A 20815-nucleotide genomic window follows, 5' to 3' on the forward strand; every position below is an offset into this window, starting at 1 on the left:
AACTTATAGTATTCTTCAGGACTAATGCCCCATTCACACCAAACCTTGAACATGTTTTGAAGGTGTTTAGTTAAACACGGTTTCAGAGTGTTTTCTTTTTAAATCATGAATACTGGTTTTTGTTGACTACAAATTTAGCACATATCAAAGTATGTATTGAAAGTCACCTGAATCTCATATAGAAGCCAGTCGTACATTTTTCTGTGAGTGGTTTTCATTTTGTCAAACCTAGGTTCATTAAACATGTCTTGTTGGTGTGAATGGGGTACTTTAAGTTATGGACTTAATGGACTTAGGGAAGTCCTAGTTGTAAGTAATGTTTGGTCTTTAAAGAAAACAAAATACATGTATATCAAAAAATTTGTTTTATCAACAGAGTTGATAATGTAAATTGGCCACCGCATAGAGATTCTAAAGGCTGTACATCATGCTATTTAGATTACATCTGACTCACAGTGTTACACAGGTCTGGTTAGGCAACAGAGGAATCACTGCAACCAGTTTCTGTGGTGTAAATGTACATGTACTGTGGATCCTTGCTGAAATACATGTATCTATATCACTATTTAAATCTCTCAATTGCGTCGCACTCAGCCAACTTAATGCAACACACCTCTGGTAACGAGTTGTTCAATTAGTGGTAAATTTTTGAAATAAAAACATGTCACATTGAAAATTGTGTTTCTATCTTCAGTGTTGTCATATGATATAGTGTCTACAGTGCAAGATATCTTTTAGAAAGACAGTACTGTACGTACTTAAAGGCCCATGTACACGTAAAAGACGTTGCACGCTGCGCTGATTTTCACACAAACGGAAATCAGAAAATCGCCAGGAAGAGCCATGTGCGAAAAGCCCAGTCGAATTGTCAACCAGTCAAAACACTATATTTCAGGTACAAAGTCGGACCGGATCAACTCGGACCGCCAGTCCGGGTCGGATCAACTCGGATCGCCGGGGATCATGAAAAAAACATAAAATTAAATGAAAATGAAACTTTTACCCATTTGAAGGTTAAAATTCCAGTCAAAAATGGGCCAAATTAAGAAAGACTCGAGAGGTTTCTCCGTGTCGACCAGCCGTCATTTTGCATTCTTAGTGCCACTTCCTCTCGGACTCGTCTCGTGTTCATCCATCCCTGATCCCGCCGCGTCAATCTCCACGAGAAGGTAAAATCTAGGGTTAAGGTTTGTCAGTGAATTTGTATCCGTCCACCAAATTGATACTTACAATCATAACCCATTTCTGTTCGCGGAAATTCGCTTTACTTCCTGTTGGCTTCTAATTTGGAGAACAGGAAGTTGATAGATTTAGCTAATCATTAAGCAAAATTTGGCCTCCTTGACGACAAGGGATTTCAGTCCAAAATGGTTGGAAACAAGACTGCCATGAAAAATAAGCAAATATATACATTCTTAATTACTAAAACTATCAATTTGGTGGACGGATACAAATGTCAAACATGTCACATTGAAAATTGTGTTTCTATCTTCAGTGTTGTCATATGATATAGTGTCTACAGTGCAAGATATCTTTTAGAAAGACAGTACTGTACGTACTTAAAGGCCCATGTACACGTAAAAGACGTTGCACGCTGCGCTGATTTTCACACAAACGGAAATCAGAAAATCGCCAGGAAGAGCCATGTGCGAAAAGCCCAGTCGAATTGTCAACCAGTCAAAACACTATATTTCAGGTACAAAGTCGGACCGGATCAACTCGGACCGCCAGTCCGGGTCGGATCAACTCGGATCGCCGGGGATCATGAAAAAAACATAAAATTAAATGAAAATGAAACTTTTACCCATTTGAAGGTTAAAATTCCAGTCAAAAATGGGCCAAATTAAGAAAGACTCGAGAGGTTTCTCCGTGTTGACCAGCCGTCATTTTGCATTCTTAGTGCCACTTCCTCTCGGACTCGTCTCGTGTTCATCCATCCCTGATCCCGCCGCGTCAATCTCCACGAGAAGGTAAAATCTAGGGTTAAGGTTTGTCAGTGAATTTGTATCCGTCCACCAAATTGATACTTACAATCATAACCCATTTCTGTTCGCGGAAATTCGCTTTACTTCCTGTTGGCTTCTAATTTGGAGAACAGGAAGTTGATAGATTTAGCTAATCATTAAGCAAAATTTGGCCTCCTTGACGACAAGGGATTTCAGTCCAAAATGGTTGGAAACAAGACTGCCATGAAAAATAAGCAAATATATACATTCTTAATTACTAAAACTATCAATTTGGTGGACGGATACAAATTCACTGACAAAGATGGCCTAGATTTTCACTTCATCTGGGTCCATGATCGTGGAGATTGGCGCGGCGGGATCAGGGATGGATGAACACGAGACGAGTCCGAGAGGAACTGGCGCTAAGAATGCAAAATGGCGGCTTGACTACACAACACGACACGGAGAAACGTCTGGAGTCTTTCTTAATTTGGCCCATTTTTGACTAGAATTTTAACCTTCCTTCGCGACTGGACGGATCATATTTCATAAATGTTGATTTAGTGTAAGCCAATGAGAACTGCTTGTTTTTTATTCGGCACATGTGAAATGCGACGTTTGAAACCACTGCGGAACTTCAGTCGAATATAATTCAATTCTGTCGAGTTTAATTTATTCAAACGTCGCATTTCACATGCAGATAATTCTTGAGTTGTATTCGGCACATGTGAATTGCGACGTTTGAACTGGGCCTGAGAGAAACACATCATGTCGTCTGCACTACCCTGCGGGCAGAGTGCATTTGTGCTAGACTATTATGAAAGCTTCGTAATTTTGCGAAAGATGCGGTTTAAAACCATCACGTAAAACAAAAACAAGCGTAATCTGACTGAACACATTTACCCTAGCTTTACAGCAACTTTACTTGCGGTCTAGTAAAGTTCAACTTTACGCAAACTTTATAATGTGCGTAAAGAAAAGTAAATTAGGCTCATCGACTTTAAACCACCTTTACGCAAGCTTTACGTTTTAAGGCGTAAACGTACCTTTACAAGACTTTATAAGAGATGTAAAAGTGGCGTAAAGTAGTTGACCCAACTTTACGCAGATTTACGTAACTTTAATTGTCCGTAAATGCCTTTTTTCATGCTGTGAAAATGAGTCATCGAAAATTGCTGTTGTATATTTGTCTCTCCAGGCTGTTTGGGAAGAGGAGCCAGTATCGTTCTCTAGAATTTGATAATCTTCTGCATACTGTCCTTGAAATGAAGCGTTTAAGCCCCATAGCAAACTTAATTCCTGACTGACTTTATTTTATTTTTACCTCATAGCTAAGCGGACATTCCACTTTCTGTTGCTCGTTCATGGCAAGAAAATTGTGCATCTCCTCTTCATCATCAAAAATATAATCTTCTCCTTTTAAACCCCTCACGCACAGTATTGGATTCCCTGCAAATTTTGCTTGGCCAAAAACGATGCGGACTTCCTCTGCCCTTTCCTCCATTTCCCTCTTATGCTCCTCCGTGTAACTATCGTGCTTAGGAGTCTTGAATGGTCCATGTTTGGCAAGGACCTTCTCTTCTGAGGCATGTACGCGTTGCACCAGATTCCGCTTGCTGTGGTATTCGGCAAAGGACACTTGACAAATTTTCTTTAGCCCAAGAAACCTAAGTACCGGTAGTTGCACAAGTAACATCTGGACAAACAGACTCCATGGCATATCCACCCATTGTCCACGATGAACACAAATGACGTTTTAAGTTTTCCAGGGCTGGGGTCACGAAAGTGCCTATCCAAGTGGGGAAGCGTCATCAAATATAACAACAAAACAAAACAAAACGGTTTCATTTTCATATAACGATAGCCTAAGAACTCTTATTTCTTGTCCTGTCCTCTTTAGATGAATCGTTCTCTCCTCCCTTGCATACGACCTGAACAACCCATCAGATTTATTGGCACAGACATCCTTATTGCATTTGATTTCGCGATGTGTTTGCTCTGTCTTTAAAAACAGGTGACTCATAGGAGTGATGGCATTATTTGATGACTGCTCATAAGTGTGATCTTGATATTCGCACAGTGTCCACGTTTTATTATGTTTATCGTTGGGACAAACAACCTGCTTAGCATCATATGAATCGACGAACGTTTCCGAGGGACTTTCATCTCCTTTGTCAAGTATGGTATTCACATTGGCAGAACTCCAGTGGACGTTGAATGGCGAAGTAATGCGGTCACGGTGTGTGGTCACGTTATTTGTGCTCCGTGTCTTGGTTTCATTTTTGCTTCAACATCATCCTACCGAAAAGCATAATTATTCTCAACAGGGTTTTGGGCAGATACTAGTTACTAGTAGCAAATCTTTAGCCGATATATTACTTCATTCGAGTCTTATGTGGGTCTCAACCAAGGATGCTGTTCTTCACAAAGCAAGTTATCCTTCTTACTACAGATACGCTTTACTCTTTTTGCTGGAAAAGCCTTTCCACCTTACATTGTTAAGCCTTCTTGTATCAGATGATGTTAAAGTAAATCCTGGTCCTGTCCTAACCAGAAGTAAGTCAAAAGCGCCCTCTTCCTTAACAACATCTACAGTGCAAAAAGAATGCAAGCGAATTTCGTCGAAATTCGGTTATTGTTCTCTCGAAATTTCGGAGGAAGAAGTGTGATTTTTCGGCCGAAATTTCAAAGAAATTTCGCTGAGCCGCACAAAGGTTCGAACACAGGACGAAAATTCGCTAATCTGACAACGAAATATCGGTTGGAGTTCATACGTACTGAAACGAAAACTCAAGAACCTAATCGAAATATCGTAATCTTGAAAATGTGTCAGTTAGCATTTCGCATTTTAATAAATGAATGGAATCAACAACTGTACTCTTCTCTCAACCTTACGTGTAAACATGACGTGAATGAAACTGCTCAAGTCACGCAAGTATCACACAAATAAAAAATAAAGTCGTTTACTATTCAACAAATTAAGTCAACAAATAAGCAACCATTCCGGTAAACGAAGTAAGAAGTTTCCAATTTTTAATAGGTGCATTCCCGAACGTAATCTTTTCTACCATCAATAATAATTTAAAAATCCCACAGACTTTCGCTGAAAGCTCTAGTTAGCGACCACCCTCGATTGTTTATACTAAATTTTGGTCGCTTTAATACGGAAATCGGCTCTCGGTGATTACTTATGAACGCTTCAACGGGCCTTTTTCAAACGTTAACTTACATGTAAAAGGCAAATGCTCACTGCGAATTTTCGATAAGCACTTGAAATTTCGCTATGTCGCAACTAAATTTCGCTCGAAAATTCGCGCTGCCGTTGCGAAAGTTACGCGAATTTTCGCTTTTACTGAAACAATAGGCATTTCGAAAATTCGAGGAAGTTCGCACAAGAATTCATTTCGCCTGAAATTTCGTTATATTTCGTCGAAAAATAGCGAAATTCGTTTGCATTCTTTTTGCACAGTACTGTATATGTCAGGGATTGAAACTTTGTCATTGGAATATTCAACATGCATCTCACTGACATCAAGTTCGAGGAGATAAAAGTCATGTTCTCGAAGGAATTCAAAGACTTCAATGTAGTTTATCTCACTGAGACTTTTTGTACCAGCAAAATACCGGACTCATTTTATTATATTCCAGGCTATGCACTTTACAGAAAAGACAGACTTCGTAGATAGGGCAGAGGGATTTTGGCTTTTGTAAACAACATGGTAGTTGCCAAACCCTTGTGAGATAACTTTAAGAATTCCTAGGAATTCCTAAGAATTTCTTAAGAATTCCTAGGAAAAAATTCCTAGAAATTCCTAAGAATTCCTAGGAATTCCTAGGAATCCAAGGTGTGAATTTTCACGGTAATTCGGACTGGGAATTCCTAGGAATTCCTAGGAATTCCAAGTTTACATAGAGCTGACTCGGAATTCCTAGGAATTCCTAAAAATTCCAACTCAAAGATACCCACCTTGAAATTTTCCCAAAATTTGCAGGAATTTCTGAGAATAACTTGGAATTTGTAGGATTTTTTAAGAATAGCTTGGAATTTTTTGGAAAATCTGAGAAAAACTGGGAATTTCTCATGATTTGTAGGCCAGACAAATTTTGTTGAAATGCACAGCTTTAAAATAACAAATAAAGTAATACTGAGGTCACATCAAACAGGTTTCAAATCAATAGTTTAATTACACTGGCTTTCATGAATGTTAAAATAAGAATAATTATCTTGTTTGTTTGTTTTTTTTTTTTACATCAAGTATCAAAAGTAAAACTGAAAACAGATATGAAGGTCAAATAAAACAAAACGAATACTATATTTCCTTGTTTAAAGAGAACTTTTTTAGATAATATATATTTTTTTGGTTAATAATTTTCCATAAACCAAAAAATAAGAACATTTACATGTAGAACTGAAAAAAAAAAAAAAAAAAAAGGAAAAACAATATTGAAGTCCAATGGGACTTAGCTCTGCTTTTTCAAAAATTGTCCCCGGAGCTTTCGCTGTTGCCCTCGAATAAAATTGTCCACCGCTGCCCTCTTACACTCGTATCTCTTTTCCATAGCACCTAAAAATGAATAAATAAAGGTTGCAAATTAATAAGCACTTTGTTCAATGTTTTTAATTACACTTAAAGTGCTGATAATTATTGCTTGGTGGTATAATGACCTCCTTTCAGGAGTTTTTCAACCAGAAAGTATTTTTCTTTCACCTCTTATTTTGTTATCAAAATGAACTATCAGAATCATTCTGATAGTTCATTGGAACAATGGTACAACTTAAATTATTACTTTCAAACCAATCAGTTTCTCAAGACTCTACTTCCTATATATTCAGTGCAAAAGGGTTTTTTCCTTGGATTCACCTCACTCAAGCACAGCATTTTACTTCTCAGATTTCCAGAACACTTACACAACATAACTTTAACCTCCAACAAACCCTAACTTACAGTAGATCAAGTCCAGCTTCTCCCTGTCCAGAGCAATACCCTCACCACCAGATGCTGTTACTCTTCCCTTGAGAGATGATAGTCTTACTTCATCAACAGTAAACATCTTGTAAAGTAAGACTTTCAATCCCTCGAGTGGCTTAGTTGTATTCTTTATCATGGCAAGATAAGTCAACTGTAAGAAAAAAAAATTCCACATTAGCGAGTTAGGCCTTTTGTCTGCTTGTTTATTTGTACACTGGTTCAATACAAATAAGAAATTTAGTCATTTCTCATTAAGTACCTCAGGATCTCCTGTACTGGTTGCTCTATCAGCTGGAGCACTTGAATAGTTTGGGTTGGCCTTAAGAAATAAAGAGCTCATTATTAATTTGTAAAATTGTTCTGAGAGAATATAAACCATTACTAGTATTGATACAGTCCTATAAGAGTTTGAAATAAGTAACATACTTAAACTGCCTGAATCGAGCTGCCTGAACCGAGGATCGAGGAAAGACAATCGAGAAAGGAGTCGAGAATCGAGTGAAAGGAATCGAGAATTTAATGAGCTGGTCGCTTGACTGCTTCCTTGATAGACTACTAGAGCAGACGCAACTGGGAATACAAATAACAGAAAAGACTGCCAAAGTTTCTCGGAAGCACTACACTAAGACAGTGTTTTAGGCCTAAATACTACACTAAGACAATGTATTAGTAGGGGGTTAGGGTTGTTCCAGTATTGGTAAAGCAATGACCTGTGTTTTAGACCCGCCAGCCTGAATCAATCAAATTAGCCAGCTGTAATATTAGACTTAACTCAAGTAAAAAGGCCCAAAAGGAAACTCAAATTGCTTCCAACTACACTGGTCAGGCCAGTTGTTTATTCCTCCTTTATGCAGTTGTCATGAGTGGCATTAGCAACTTTATTACCCCTTTCTTGAAGGAATAATTAATCATATTTTTATCCTTACCTTCAATTCCCTCACAATTCTTTTGAGATGTTTCACTTCTGAACGAAGCCCCTCAACTTTTCCCTTCAATTCTTCAAACTGTTGAGTAAAATGAGTAGTGAATGAGGTCCATTCACTATTCACTTCACTTGATGGTAATGGTCCCTGATCATGCCTCATGCCAAAGTCCTGTAGTTCTAGATCATCCTCCAGCAGTGAACTGTAGCTGGAGGAATGGTCATGGTGTGAAAGAGATGAATTTGTGTAATGGGTTTGTGGCTGGGGTGGAATGTGAAAAGGTGATGTGGTAAAAGTGTTTTGCATAGGTGATGTACGTTGTGTATTTAATGGTGTGATGGGACGGCGATTGGCAGTGGGTGTTACTGTGGATGGATTATAAGTGGGTGGTATGGATTGTGTTGGTGTAATGATATGAGGGTTGGAAGTAGGAGTGTTTGGAATGAGAGATGGCTTGTGTATAGATGAGGGTGGTTGTGATGGTGTGAAAGTGTGAGGGATGGAAGTGATTGTGTGTGTGGCATGAGGTGTGTCATGTGACAAAGATTGTGTTGATACAGTAGCTGATGGTGATGGTGACTGTTTATGGGGGTTGTTTGGGATAGTGTTGGGTGTGACAGGAAGTGCTTGTGGCTTTGACTGTACTGATGTGTCGGTAGTTTCATCAGGAATTACAACTGTACTTGTAGGTGTTCTGCGCTGTTGCAAAATGCGGTTTATCCTCTCTTGCTGTACAGATTGTTGCAACTTTGAAAAGAAAATAGTGAATTTTCTTTAATGAAAAGTAGTTCATATAAACCATCACATATTATATGCAAAATATATTCTGGTGTTAAAAGTTCACTACTTGGATACATGATACATGTAAAACATATGCTGGTATAAAAAGTTCACCCAAAAATAGATGGGGATGCACAGTTGAGACAGAGATGAGGGGCTTGGGTCACAGCTGGAGCTTCATCCAAAAGCTGGCTGGGGACAGACAGCTGTGGTCAGTTTCTTTGTTGCTGCCCTGTGTGCCAGTGCAAGAATCATAGGCAGTGATTGAGTGAGTGAATGAAAAGTTCACAATTTGGAAAATGAGGGAAATTGACTGCACATTTCAAATTAAGCATAAACACCACTAAAATTAGGCACTGAAAGGTAATGAGTCTTAATCAACAGCACTAAATGCCCACCCAATTACCTTTTTTCTTTCCAGCTCATTTTCTTTATCTTCGTTGTCACCTACAAAATAAAATTTGAAAAATAAAACAGTCAAAGGTGGCTAAAAAAATGGGTACTACAGTGTTGAAAATTAGTACTCACTAACTCACCAATGCAAGTGTGAAAAGAGTACTGATCAGTTGATCACTGTGACTGTGGATTGCAACATGAAATTGATTGATGATTAAGGGTTACCTTTCGCTTTCTTGTCATTTGTCTTTCTTTTTTTCTTAGGGGGTTGCTGATCAGCTGAAAAATAAATCCCATTAATTACATATCAATCATACACCTTTGTAGTCTTTTGCAATAAGAACAAAACGCACAACAATGTGCACATAATATTATTTCTTCAATGGTTATTAAAATCCAAGACATAACACCACACGGTAAAATGAAATCTAAACCAAATCACTTAGTTACTTAACAAACAAAGAAGCCTAAGCCATGTATAAGTATTATACTGTTATATTATAATATAATAACCCAAGTTATTGACGGATTTTGATTGCTTCTTGCCTATGATCTATTAGAGGACAGACGCACGATTGACGTCACCATCAGCTTTTATGCGAATAAAGTTTAATTCTTCATTATATAAAACAAATAGATTCCATGTTGCTGTGGGTCTGTTCAGTAATAGATCACAGAAGACGCCAAAATGTGGAAAGAACATCAGTGACACACTCGGCTATCGCCTCGTGTGCCACTTTTTTGTTCTTACCACATTTTGACGTCATCTGCGATCTATTACTGAACAGACGCACGGCAACATGGAATCTATTTGTTGAGTAGAAAACACGAGCCTGCGGCTCATGTTTTCTACACTTCTTGAGTGTTCACAAATGTCCGGAGTGTTTTGTCACAGTGTAATACACGGCTTTGACTCCTTCATTTGCTTTATGATATAGAGGTTAATGAAAAACAATAAAACACTCTGATAAAACATGGACTTTTAACCAATCAGAGCATGAGGAGGGTCCTATGTATATTTTTAAAAGTAAAAACAACAGCATGAAAAATAATAATGGGTAAAAAACTTACCGTTATCACCCTTCCCTTGATTTCTGGATGTCTCTGCCTCCTCTCTGTCCTCGCTATTATCTACATTAGGTCAATTTGAGACAAGCCAAGCGGTTAGCCATTAATACAATTTAGGAACACAAAAATAAAAGAACTTGTAATACAGTTAATGCCCAGGGTAGCCAATCAAACATGCAGCAGTCAAACCCAACTGAACAACATTTTATTGTTCAAGTGGTTTTAGGTTTTATTTCATTCGATTGAATGAGTATACTGAAATTAATATGAGATTTGTTTAAATGCACTTTGATTGAATCAAAATAGTATTTTTGTGAAACTGGTTTACATTCTTATGCTTTTCTTTAATTTACCTTGCTCCAATACATTTTCCCTCACTTTCTGGGATGGGTTCCGTTTTCTTTTACTGCTTTTATTACCTGGGAAAATAATAAAATTGCTTCTGATTATAAATGTAGTTGTATGTTGCATTATTTATTTTTACAAGTGAGTCTATAAACATCAAAAATTGAAACTTTACCGTTGACATCACCGTGAGCGTCAGCAACTTTCTTAACCAAACTTGCCTCAAACTCCAGAGCCTTTGCCTTTGTTCCTAACAATAAAGAATAAAAAGACTTAATTAAGCAACTTTAAGTGGATAAAATTTCTCAATTAGCTTTGAAACTCCCGCAATGTAGCCCTGTTTTACACCGGCCAGTTAATTTGAAGAAAGGCCGCTTAGATTTTTTGGAACGTGGACTTTGGTCTGTGAGCCGATTTAAACGACCATCTAAAGCTCACGCTCGGTTAAACTTAAAATCATCTCGGTTTGAAAGTTCTATTAGTTTAAGAAAATTCGACCGGGAGTCTAAAGAGAAGATTTAAAAAGGTAATCGAAACAAAATTGTTTTCACTTAATAACGGAGAAAGGCTAAACGGACTTGTGCTGCGTACAAAGGATTGATTTCTCACCGTAATCCGGGCCGCAATGGCGGCTGCCGCATTTACGTGCATGTGATGCTTTCAATGTTTTGAATTTCAGTGACTGGACAAGTGCAGCTTAAAGCCTCAACCATTAAAGAGTTTAAGATATATGTACTACTTAGCACTTACCGCATACTTTCAAAATTTCCGCCTTGTAAATGGCAATCCTTCCTTTACTAATACCCGCCGATACATCTACCGTACTGCCTTCTTTAAGTTCGACGTTCTCGCCAACAACTTTTTTTTCATTAACGACACTTACGCTATTTGCGTTCACCCATTGCACAACAATGAAAACCATCTTAAGTTAATTGCAGATTGAAGAAAGCAAGTTTATGCTTAAGTTAACAATCGAGTATTCCACGCTCTTCCACGCACAAGCGACCAACCGAGAAGATTGGAAAAAGGCGCCAAAGTCACGTGAAATCATGCTTCGTGACTGTGATTGGTTTCACATGAGAGAATCCGCTGGATTAACCGATTGCAGTATCAATAAATCAATAATGCGTGGCGTCCTGGACGATCCATGTGAGATGGTCTCGAGGATGGATCCAAGTTGTGTTGGTAATTGTGCGGGAAACCTACTCTATACAGAGATAAATCACGAGAATGGAACATCTTTTAGATGCTCGATTTGTTGCCGATCGTTGTCGAGGAAACAAAGGATCGAAAGTCACTTAAGTTCTGTCCACGGCAAAATTAAGAAATTGATCCATACTTTCGAACAGTTCTTGCATTCAAGGGGTTTTAAAGTTATTTTCATTAAGTCTTTATTTGATCTCTTTGTTCTCTAATAGTGGAATATAGCAAACGAAAGTATAAGAAATACCTTGATGATCCCAGTGTTCCAGTACCAAAGTCGACCAAATATGACCTCACGAAAAATTCAAACTTGTCTTCACCGTCCAACTCATCTTCTTCGTTGACCCTTCAGTCTTACTTTTTTGCTCAACAAGCAATCGAAAGGGAACAAGATCATTCGACTTCATGTGAATATGAAGGCACATTGCAGGAAATAGAGAACGCATATGCGGAGTCCCAAACCAGCTTGGAGGAAATCCAGAGCACGAGCACTGTAAATGAAAACGAAGCCGAAACACTACCTTCTTGTGAAACATTTACATGTTGTTCAGGAGACACTGACAGCGAGTGTGGGGAAATTTCGTCCGACAGTGACTCTGATTCAGTAGCTTCTGGGTTTTTCTCAGAGTCTGGGGACTCAGATACCGATTGCCAAGATTCAGTCGATTTGCCTGATGATGAAGCACCGAATGACAACCTCCCACAAAAATCATTTTCAGCCCAAGAAGAAGCATGCATGTCTATTCTTTCGTTAATTGCAAGACACTGCATCACGACAGAGGCTGCAAAAGATATCATTGATTTGTTGAAATTGCTCTGCCCAGCAAACGAGCTATTGCAATCTTTAACTTACTCAAATGTGCAGAAAGTGTGTGGAAATTGTACTGTTTTCACCTATGACATTTGTGAAAATTGTCTCCGTCTGTTTCCAACAAACGTGGAGGATCAAGTGGTCTGTTCAACGCCAGGCTGCAATGGGTATGTACATATCAGCACTTTGTGGGCATGTATAATTTAGTCTTTAACTGTACCCAAATTCACAATTAGCCAATCAGAAGCCTATTGTTGACTGCACTGGTATCCTATGATATCAAGTCACTGACCTGATACTGCACAATAGCAAGGATTTTGGGCTGAATTTGGGTATGGTAAATAACTAATTGTACCTTATTGTTACGCTTAGGTAGCTTATCAGAATTGTTTTGTCTAGCTATAGAGTAGTTTTGGCTCCACTGCATCTCCAAAATATGAACCTTGGCTCCACAAAACTCACCTGATGTGCCACTGAAACATACCAAAAAGGTACAATTATATACCGTAGTTATTCGGTTATAAGGCGCACGGTTTTTTCAAGAAAAATCTGTCTTTGGGTGGCAAGTTAGTGCTAAAATTGGGGTGCGTCTTATAGCCAAGTATTTTCGCGCAACAAAATCTTAAGATCACAATTTGAGAAGAACTTGCAGTTTAAACAACACAAGAAAAGGACACTAGTTGTCAATTAAAAAAACGACTTCAAGAGAAAAGCAAACAAATGGAAATTTGCATACATGCTTAAAAGCATGTGCTCAGTAACGTGATACTGATGACAACAACACAATCGTTCGAAACTTGTTTCGAATTCCGAGAATCATGTTTGTCGCTGGCATGAAAAGTTTCTTCTCTGAACACACAGTGTGGAGATAAAACATACCTTCTTCGTTCATCCAGCCTTTCTTGTGCACTGAAATTTGCATCCTTGGTGGTGTGTTGATATTCAGTCGAACGCCTTTGAATATGACTTTCGGTGGGAGTTTTTCGCCGTTCGCTTTCGCTTGAAGTCTGAAGTCTGAACTCTGACTATTTATTAAGTCGGAAGGTTCAAATAAAAGTGTATGGGTTGTATGTTTATCATTTCTGGTGTCAACTTTTAGCTTTTGTTTTTACATATATCATTAAATGCGTGACTTTTTCACTTTGTTTACGTTAACAAAAAGAGTTTGCATGCCAATTGTGTAAGGATAATTGCTCTCAAATTCATCACATCCTTTTGATAACTCTCAATTTTATGGTGCGTCTTATAACCGAGTATTTTCGCGTAATTTTCAGTTAGAGAACTTAGATTGATTAAATTGCTAAGTTTGGGGTGCGCCTTATAACCGAGTGCGCCTTATAACCGAATAGCTACGGTACATAAATTTGATATCACTGGCTTGTCATTGCATGATTTCATGGATTTTGAGCTGAATTTTGGTACACTTTGCTTATCTGAGAAACTTAATTTTTTTCTTGCAGTCTGAGGTATAAGGGAAGTATCCACCAGCAAGGGAAGAAGCTGCACAAAAATAGTTTTGTAACTGTTGACATCTTCAGTCAACTGAAGTGTTTGTTAGAACGTAAGTAGAACCTCGGCAGTCTTAATTCTGATTTGTTTTACAATAATTAACATGCAATATCTGAGTGAACGAGGCATTTATTTTTATGGCATTGCCCTCGTAAGATCAAAATGACTGTTGAAATAATTTATTTCGCAGTGGGGGGGGGGGGGCTAATTTGATTTAGTCAGTAAACTACCAAATAATTAAAAAAAACCCAAGCAATTATAAAATTAATACGATTCGTAACTTGCGAATTGAATACTTTGAATAAATTATGTATCAAAGTAGACTAGATAGATAGATATATCAAATTTAAAAAAAAAAAATTGGAAGACGTATGATTCACAACTTAGTAAATAAGCAATTATTAATTTTTTCTTTAAGGAGAAGGGATATGGCAAATTATTCAGGCGAGAAGTGAGCAACGTGGAAAAGAAATAATCACAGACATCATTGATGGGAAATATTATACAAGATTGTGTGGACCTGGACAGTTCCTGAGTGATATATCCAACATAAGTTTCATCTTCAACACAGATGGTGCCCCTTTATATTCCTCCTCAAGCGTATCCCTTTGGCCTGTGTTTTTAGCTATCAATGAACTTCCATCTCCAGACAGGTAGAAAAAAATTATTGAAATCTATCATTTCCTGAAAACGTAAATATTTAATCTACCTTATATCCTAAGTTACCTAAAACTATATTTGAGTGGAGCCTCATCAAAAGACAATTCTTTTTTATTGTATGAACCAAGAAGAAATGTTTCTTTTTACTTATTTAACTTTTTTACATCGTAGGTTTTCAAAGACAAATATGATGCTATGGGGTATTTGGCAGGGAAAGGGAAAACCACCATTCAATGCATTCTTTGAGCCATTTGCCACTCAAATGAACAAACTGTACAAGGAAGGTGGGTGTTTGAGACATGCCTTCAAACAGTATTTAAAGCATCCTATGGCAACCTAAGTGTTTATTCAAGTGCTCTTATTGTTATAGTTTAATCTACATGGTATTGTTGTAATTTAAACTGGACTCATTAGCTACCTAAGCCAGGAGCCTAACAAGCTCCAGGTCATCGAGTGTGAATAAAATATGTTAATGTTATGTAAATAATTGTATCTCAATTTTGCAGGTACTGCTCAATAGTGATAAAAGTCCATTACAGTACATTAATTCACATATTCACCTAGGGTACATTTTTCACTTTCCATTTTAGGAGTAACCATTGAGTTGCCACAAGAACCTTCAACAGTAAATGTCAAAGCTGCTGTACTGCTTGGCTCAACTGATTTACAAGGGAAGGCATACCTTTTATATATGACTCAACATAATGGTGAGGGTGGTTGTCTGACATGTGAGGAAAGTGGATTTGTAGCTGCCCAAGGAAAGGGGCATACCCGATGTTACCCATACAGGCCTGCAACTGAGAGGGCTCCCAACAGGACTATGACAACATTTCTGGAAAATGGTATTAAAGCAAATCAGAGCCAAAAAAAGGTGACTACTGTAACTTTAGTTTGGAATCTTGTATGGATAGAGCATATTATGTTTTAGCCATTCATGAAAATTTACTTAAACCATTATTTTTACCCCAAAAATAATTATTTATCTCATTCAACCTTTGGTACCAAAGAAAAACAAGAGTACCATGGGACATGATCTTATTTGCATACTAGCAAGCTGTTTCTGTTTATAAGTCTGTTTTTTCTTATTATGACTAGCATATTTTACAAGTATTCTAGCATGCACTTTACTCTTGCTTTGCATATAATTGTGAACATTAGATGTACATATTATGAGTACTTATAAAAAATAAATGTGATGTTAAGTTTAAATTTACGTAAAATTTAAATGTTGTTTATGGCAGCCATTCACCTAGCTTTGAGTACAATTTGTTACATGTAGGTTGCAGGATTGTTTGATGTCTCCTGCTTGGCCCTAATGCCCTGGTTTGACATTGTTCTTGGGATGGTTCCTGACTACATGCATGGATGTTTGTTGGGTGTAACAAAGACTCTTCTGTACAAATGGTTCTCTTCAACCAACCATAAGAAGGAATTTTTTATTGGTGGTCAGGTATGATTTGATTAGGGAATAAAAAGAATTATTTGTTGGATATTTATACTAGAAATTCAATGCTTTTGCTTTTAAATGTTGCTTTTTTTTTTTTCAATATCCCACAATTGATTTCAGTTTACAGTCAAATTTTAGTCAGAGCAAATGTCAAGACTTTATTTTAAGATACAAATTTTTTGCTCTTGTTTTGCATATAATTGTGAATGTTGGATGTACATGTACATATTGTGAGTACTTTTAAAAAATGGCCGTTTTTATGCTAGAGACGTTAAAGTCGTCTCAAGACAACTTTAACGTCTAGTATAAAAACGAGAAATAAGACAGACGCATTTAACGTCTGACAACTTTCATGTCTTGTTTTAAGTGTGTCGTTGAGACGCACTTAACAGACGACTTTAAATGCTTTGAGTACAATTTGGTACATGTAAGTTGCAGGATTGTTTGATGTCACCTGCCTTTGAAGGTTTTTTTTTTTTTTTTTTTTAATATCCTACAAGTGATTTCCATTCACAGTCAATATTTTGTCAAGGGAAATGTCAAGACTTTTTTTAAGATACATAATCTTTTATGCACTTGTAGATAAAAAAGATTAACAAACGCATACTTCAAATGCGACCCCCAGATGTATTAGCCCGACTTCCAAGAGACCTGGAGAAACATTTCAAGAACTTTAAAGGTACGGCTGCAATTACAATTGTAGAAGTCATAAAGCCACAGTATTAACTTTTATACCCTGCAATAGGAAATACAGCCAATTGTAATACAGAAAGCCGTTGTATATTCGACGGTTTTTAACACCCAACCTTCCCATTGTGATGAGCGTACTGTGTGTTGCATTGATTGTGTTGGCCACATTTTTTTTCTATGGCATGGTATAAACTAGTTCAAAATGCAATTCTATCTTGTGGACCTATACCATGGAATATCCCACTTGCCACTTGTATTTTCTTGGTATACACACTCACTTTGTGTATACATAACTGAGAAAATTCAACTGACTGATGGTATTTCCATGGTGTACCACTTGAAAACGTTGCATTATTAACTGGTATTTATGCGGTGCCTTTCACAGAAAATGTATGACTTGTCTTTTGTTTTTCTAGCCTCCGAGTTGCAGTCATGGCTTCTTTATTATGCTTTGCCATGTTTGGTTGGTTATCTGCCAGATAAATACCTCCAACATTTTGCCCGCTTCTCAGAAGCAATTTATATACTTCTTGGTAGTGAAATCACTCCAAGCCAGTTGAAGCGAGCAAGAGATCTACTAGACAGATTCTACAAGGACTTTCAGGCTCTCTATGGTATGAAGTGCATTTCACTTCCATCTTCCTTATAATGATAGGCTTCATGTACACGTATATCTCAGCTAACAAATGCTAAAGTGCATAGCATGTGCCCATAATTCCTATGAAATTTCATGATTTAAATCAGAGGTAATTGAGATTATGTCCAAGGCCACTACATGTACTTCCCTGTACAAGTGAACATCGTTACATGTCCCTGATATTGTTCAGTAAGGTTTTAAGTTAACTTTATCTTGTGGACTCCATTAGGGCCAAACTCTTTGTTTAACTTTTAATGCCTTTTAATTTATTCATATCTTCACTTTATATATATACTCTATTTCATTACTTCATTTTTACTTGATAATGACGTTCTGGAAACGTCAAAACGTCGTGCCATGTTGTTTTATAATATTTTATCGCAGATTTTTATTGTCAAATCTTGTGGTTGTCATAAATAATGCTCACAATGAACTATATAGTTTACTTGTGCGATGACCAGGTGCCACAACTCAAATTCACAGTTGTACTTCTTTTTAACTTTGTTGATTAAAAAGATTTCTTTTCCATCGGCCTCATGAGTCTCGTCATAGCTGTAGTAAGGGTTGCAAAGAACTATTTGGTCATTTGAAGAACTTGTAAATGTCATAGTGTGTATTTTTGTGTGTACACTGTTCATAGTCAATAAATATGATTTCCTTAAGATGAGATGCACGCAGTCGCTCAAGATGAAAGCTAAATCAAAGGGACAAATGTCAGACCGGTTTCTGAAGGCATGTGAAAAATCTAAAACAACTGCAAAACATGTTGCTCTGTTCCTTAGAAATCCTTAATTAATATAAATGTAATCATCATTTGTAGGAAATGGAAGTTGTGGTCTCAACGTGCACAACGCAGGTGCCCACCTGGTTGACTATGTTGAAGGCTGGGGGCCACTTTGGGCTTGGTCCACCTTTGGCTTCGAAGATATGAATGGGACACTCATGGATTTTTGCCACGGCACTGGGAATGTTTGTAGACAGGTAAAAAATGCCATTCATATTCTTTAGTTAAACAATAGCCAGTATGTGCCATATAAATACAACTTACATTTCAAATATTCACTTTGCTTATAAATCAAATAGTCAATTATGTTATGTGCTTGCCTTACTTAACAGTACTGTGATGGTATAAGCAATTTAAAATTCACTTTGGCATGGACTCACCTGCTTACCTCAAGGTTGTACATTTACTTTTTGCGTGCCTGAAAATACTTCTTTTTTCTCCTTTAATTATGACCTTGTCAAATTAAGCTTAATAGGTCCATCTTTTGACATTTTTTGTTTTAATAATAAAAATTTTTACCACAGAGTGACATACAATGAAAAATTACACAGTAAAGGAGAGACTTTTTTTTCTAAATTATTGACTGACACTATGTTGTTTATAATCTCAGCTGATTTGGATGTTGCATGCCCAGAGCCGTCTTATGAGTGATGTTGAGCTAATCACAGCTGGAGCAACCAAGGAGTTTATAACAAGAATGCTGATCACGAAAAGAGGGTATATCAACCATGATTGGGTTTTAATTGTATTGCTCTCTAGTTTTTAACAAGCAATTAGAAATAATGATATGATATTTTACTTGCAGAAGCATTTAATAATGGTCTCTATGCTGAATTAAAGTCTCTACATAAGCCATTGTAACTTAGCAGTTTGGTTCTTAACTTCCATTTCTGCAACAATGAAGGGACTTGAGTATTGTTTGTCTCCCCAGCTGGATGGGAAGCTAGTCCATCACAGGCTACTTCCAAACTTATGACAGGTTTCCATGACAATTTGAAAGTATAGAAATATGCTAATTGGTGAAAAGAGGCAATGTGAAATCATGTCTTGTCAAATAACTCATTTGAGAGGGGCTCAGAATGCTAAACAGTTAGGCCTCTGAAATATATTCCTGGTGACTGCTTCACAGCAAGGTAGATAATGGCTTAATCTACATCTGAACTCTTCATGGGTATTATGACATGATTAATTTATTAATTAACTTGTTTACAGGTTGAAGAACCTTAAAGATGCTAAGGATTGTCAGGTTGCTGGAGGAGCAAAAAAGCTGGCAGGGCTTCCAGTACATTTGGTGAATGAAGTCCTTTGCAAGTGTGGACCTGACAACTTCAAAGTCTTGAGAATTGTGAGGAATGGGCAGGTTTTTTTCAGTCGGGAATACACTCGGATGATCAAGAGAAATGCCTCTGTGGTCTTGCTGTCAAGTGGGATAGTGGGAGACATAAATTTCTTTATTTGGAACAAGGTGTCAGGAAGAATACTTGTGGTATATAAAGTAATAGAGCCCAGCCTGGACAACCCATTCTTCTTTGATGATGCTGGTTGTCACATTCTACGAATGAAGTCTCAAAGGTACTCCATTAACCTCAATACTTATTTATCAGAGTCACGCAAGTACAATAAATAAGTTTACTTCTGTTAACAATAAACAAATATTTCAGTTGAAGACCTAACTCTAAAAAAAGTCTCTAAAACTATACGAGCTTGCACATAATAATTATATAAACTGTGAAACAAATTTTTACCAACCAACATTCAGAAAGAGGATAAATTTAGTATATTCAAGTGTTTGTTGAAAACTCAATATTTTGGGCTTTCTTTTACTCCATCATGAATTATTTTAAATTGTAATTTCAACTTTTTATTCAAATAGGATTTTGAATATTATTGTTGAAATGTATTTTTATGTTTTATTTTCATTCTTATGTAATATGCTTTTGATCATTGCTTTATGAAATTAGTGCACTATTCACTGTATTAAAAAATCTTTTGTGTATTTATATTGTATTTATTATTCATGATCAAGGGTTGTCTAATGTCATGTATAATAATTTTATGATCTTCTAGCAATGAAACTGAACTTCAACTGGCAGAAGTTGCTGAAATTAAAGAAAAGGTGTTCTATTTGGAAGGGAACTCTGACCAACCATGCCTCGTACGCCTGCCAAATTTCAATGGAGTGTGTGGCTAAAGCAATTGGAGACATTGCAAGCATAAAAAACATTAGGATGGAGTACAATGTATTCTAAATAGTAAAATCCCAACACAACAAAGGGTGTATTTACACTTGAAAAATTGAAGTTTCACTTAGGTGTTGAAGTTGTTAAAATAAACACAATTTAATTTTGTTATAGCTTATACTACATGTATACCCCACAACTTTTGGTGTCAAAATATTGCACTAACAGTTAATGCCTAAATGTGTTATCAACCTTGCCATACTCTTCTTCTTCTTCTTTGAATCTTTAAAAAATGTACAAAAAATCAAGTGTTCACGGTCGAAGTGTCCTCACTATAACATCATAGTTCTTGAATTACATTGGTTATACTTTTAGTTCTTTTGGTATTGGTTTGTTCGTGGGATTGCTGGGCTATGTTTGGGGTAATATACTTAGTAAATTTACATTAAGACTTTAGAAGTGTACT

The 20815-nt window shown here is 37.0% G+C and overlaps 1 protein-coding gene and 2 long non-coding RNA genes across 3 annotated transcripts; 1 reads left to right on the forward strand and 2 right to left on the reverse strand.

Moving 5' to 3' along the window:
- Positions 1 to 6107: 6107 nt before the first annotated feature.
- LOC138050515 (uncharacterized) lies at positions 6108 to 7031 on the reverse strand. Its single transcript, XR_011132638.1, has 2 exons — positions 6893 to 7031; positions 6108 to 6511 (listed from the first exon to the last, which is right to left on the reverse strand). It is a non-coding gene; the product is annotated as an uncharacterized lncRNA (long non-coding RNA).
- A 1994-nt stretch (positions 7032 to 9025) lies between these two features.
- On the reverse strand, positions 9026 to 11117 carry LOC138050516 (uncharacterized). The gene is made up of 5 exons (XR_011132639.1): positions 10604 to 11117; positions 10437 to 10502; positions 10087 to 10146; positions 9241 to 9294; positions 9026 to 9066 (listed from the first exon to the last, which is right to left on the reverse strand). It is a non-coding gene; the product is annotated as an uncharacterized lncRNA (long non-coding RNA).
- A 435-nt stretch (positions 11118 to 11552) lies between these two features.
- On the forward strand, positions 11553 to 20600 carry LOC138053922 (uncharacterized). Its single transcript, XM_068900452.1, has 13 exons — positions 11553 to 11613; positions 11847 to 12609; positions 13903 to 14003; positions 14370 to 14604; positions 14783 to 14895; positions 15202 to 15482; positions 15891 to 16061; positions 16641 to 16737; positions 17165 to 17362; positions 18206 to 18366; positions 18780 to 18886; positions 19382 to 19741; positions 20237 to 20600. The coding sequence occupies exons 1-13, from the start codon at positions 11553 to 11555 to the stop codon at positions 20358 to 20360; spliced, it is 2772 nt and encodes a 923-aa protein (XP_068756553.1). The 3' UTR covers positions 20361 to 20600.
- The last annotated feature ends 215 nt before the right edge of the window (positions 20601 to 20815 follow it).

This window comes from Montipora capricornis, chromosome 6, assembly GCF_036669925.1.
Source record: "Montipora capricornis isolate CH-2021 chromosome 6, ASM3666992v2, whole genome shotgun sequence".
Classification (NCBI taxonomy): Eukaryota; Metazoa; Cnidaria; class Anthozoa; order Scleractinia; family Acroporidae; genus Montipora; species Montipora capricornis.

What these genes read in the sequence shown, in the direction of transcription:
- LOC138053922 (XM_068900452.1), top strand. Translation starts at nt 11,553, where the DNA reads ATGCGTGGCGTCCTGGACGATCCATGTGAGATGGTCTCGAGGATGGAT. An exon ending in GATGGATCCAAGTTGTGTTG is followed by an intron (nt 11,614 to 11,846) that starts GTAATTGTGCGG and finishes GTTCTCTAATAG; the next exon opens with TGGAATATAGCAAACGAAAG. An exon ending in CAAATCAGAGCCAAAAAAAG is followed by an intron (nt 15,483 to 15,890) that starts GTGACTACTGTA and finishes TGTTACATGTAG; the next exon opens with GTTGCAGGATTGTTTGATGT.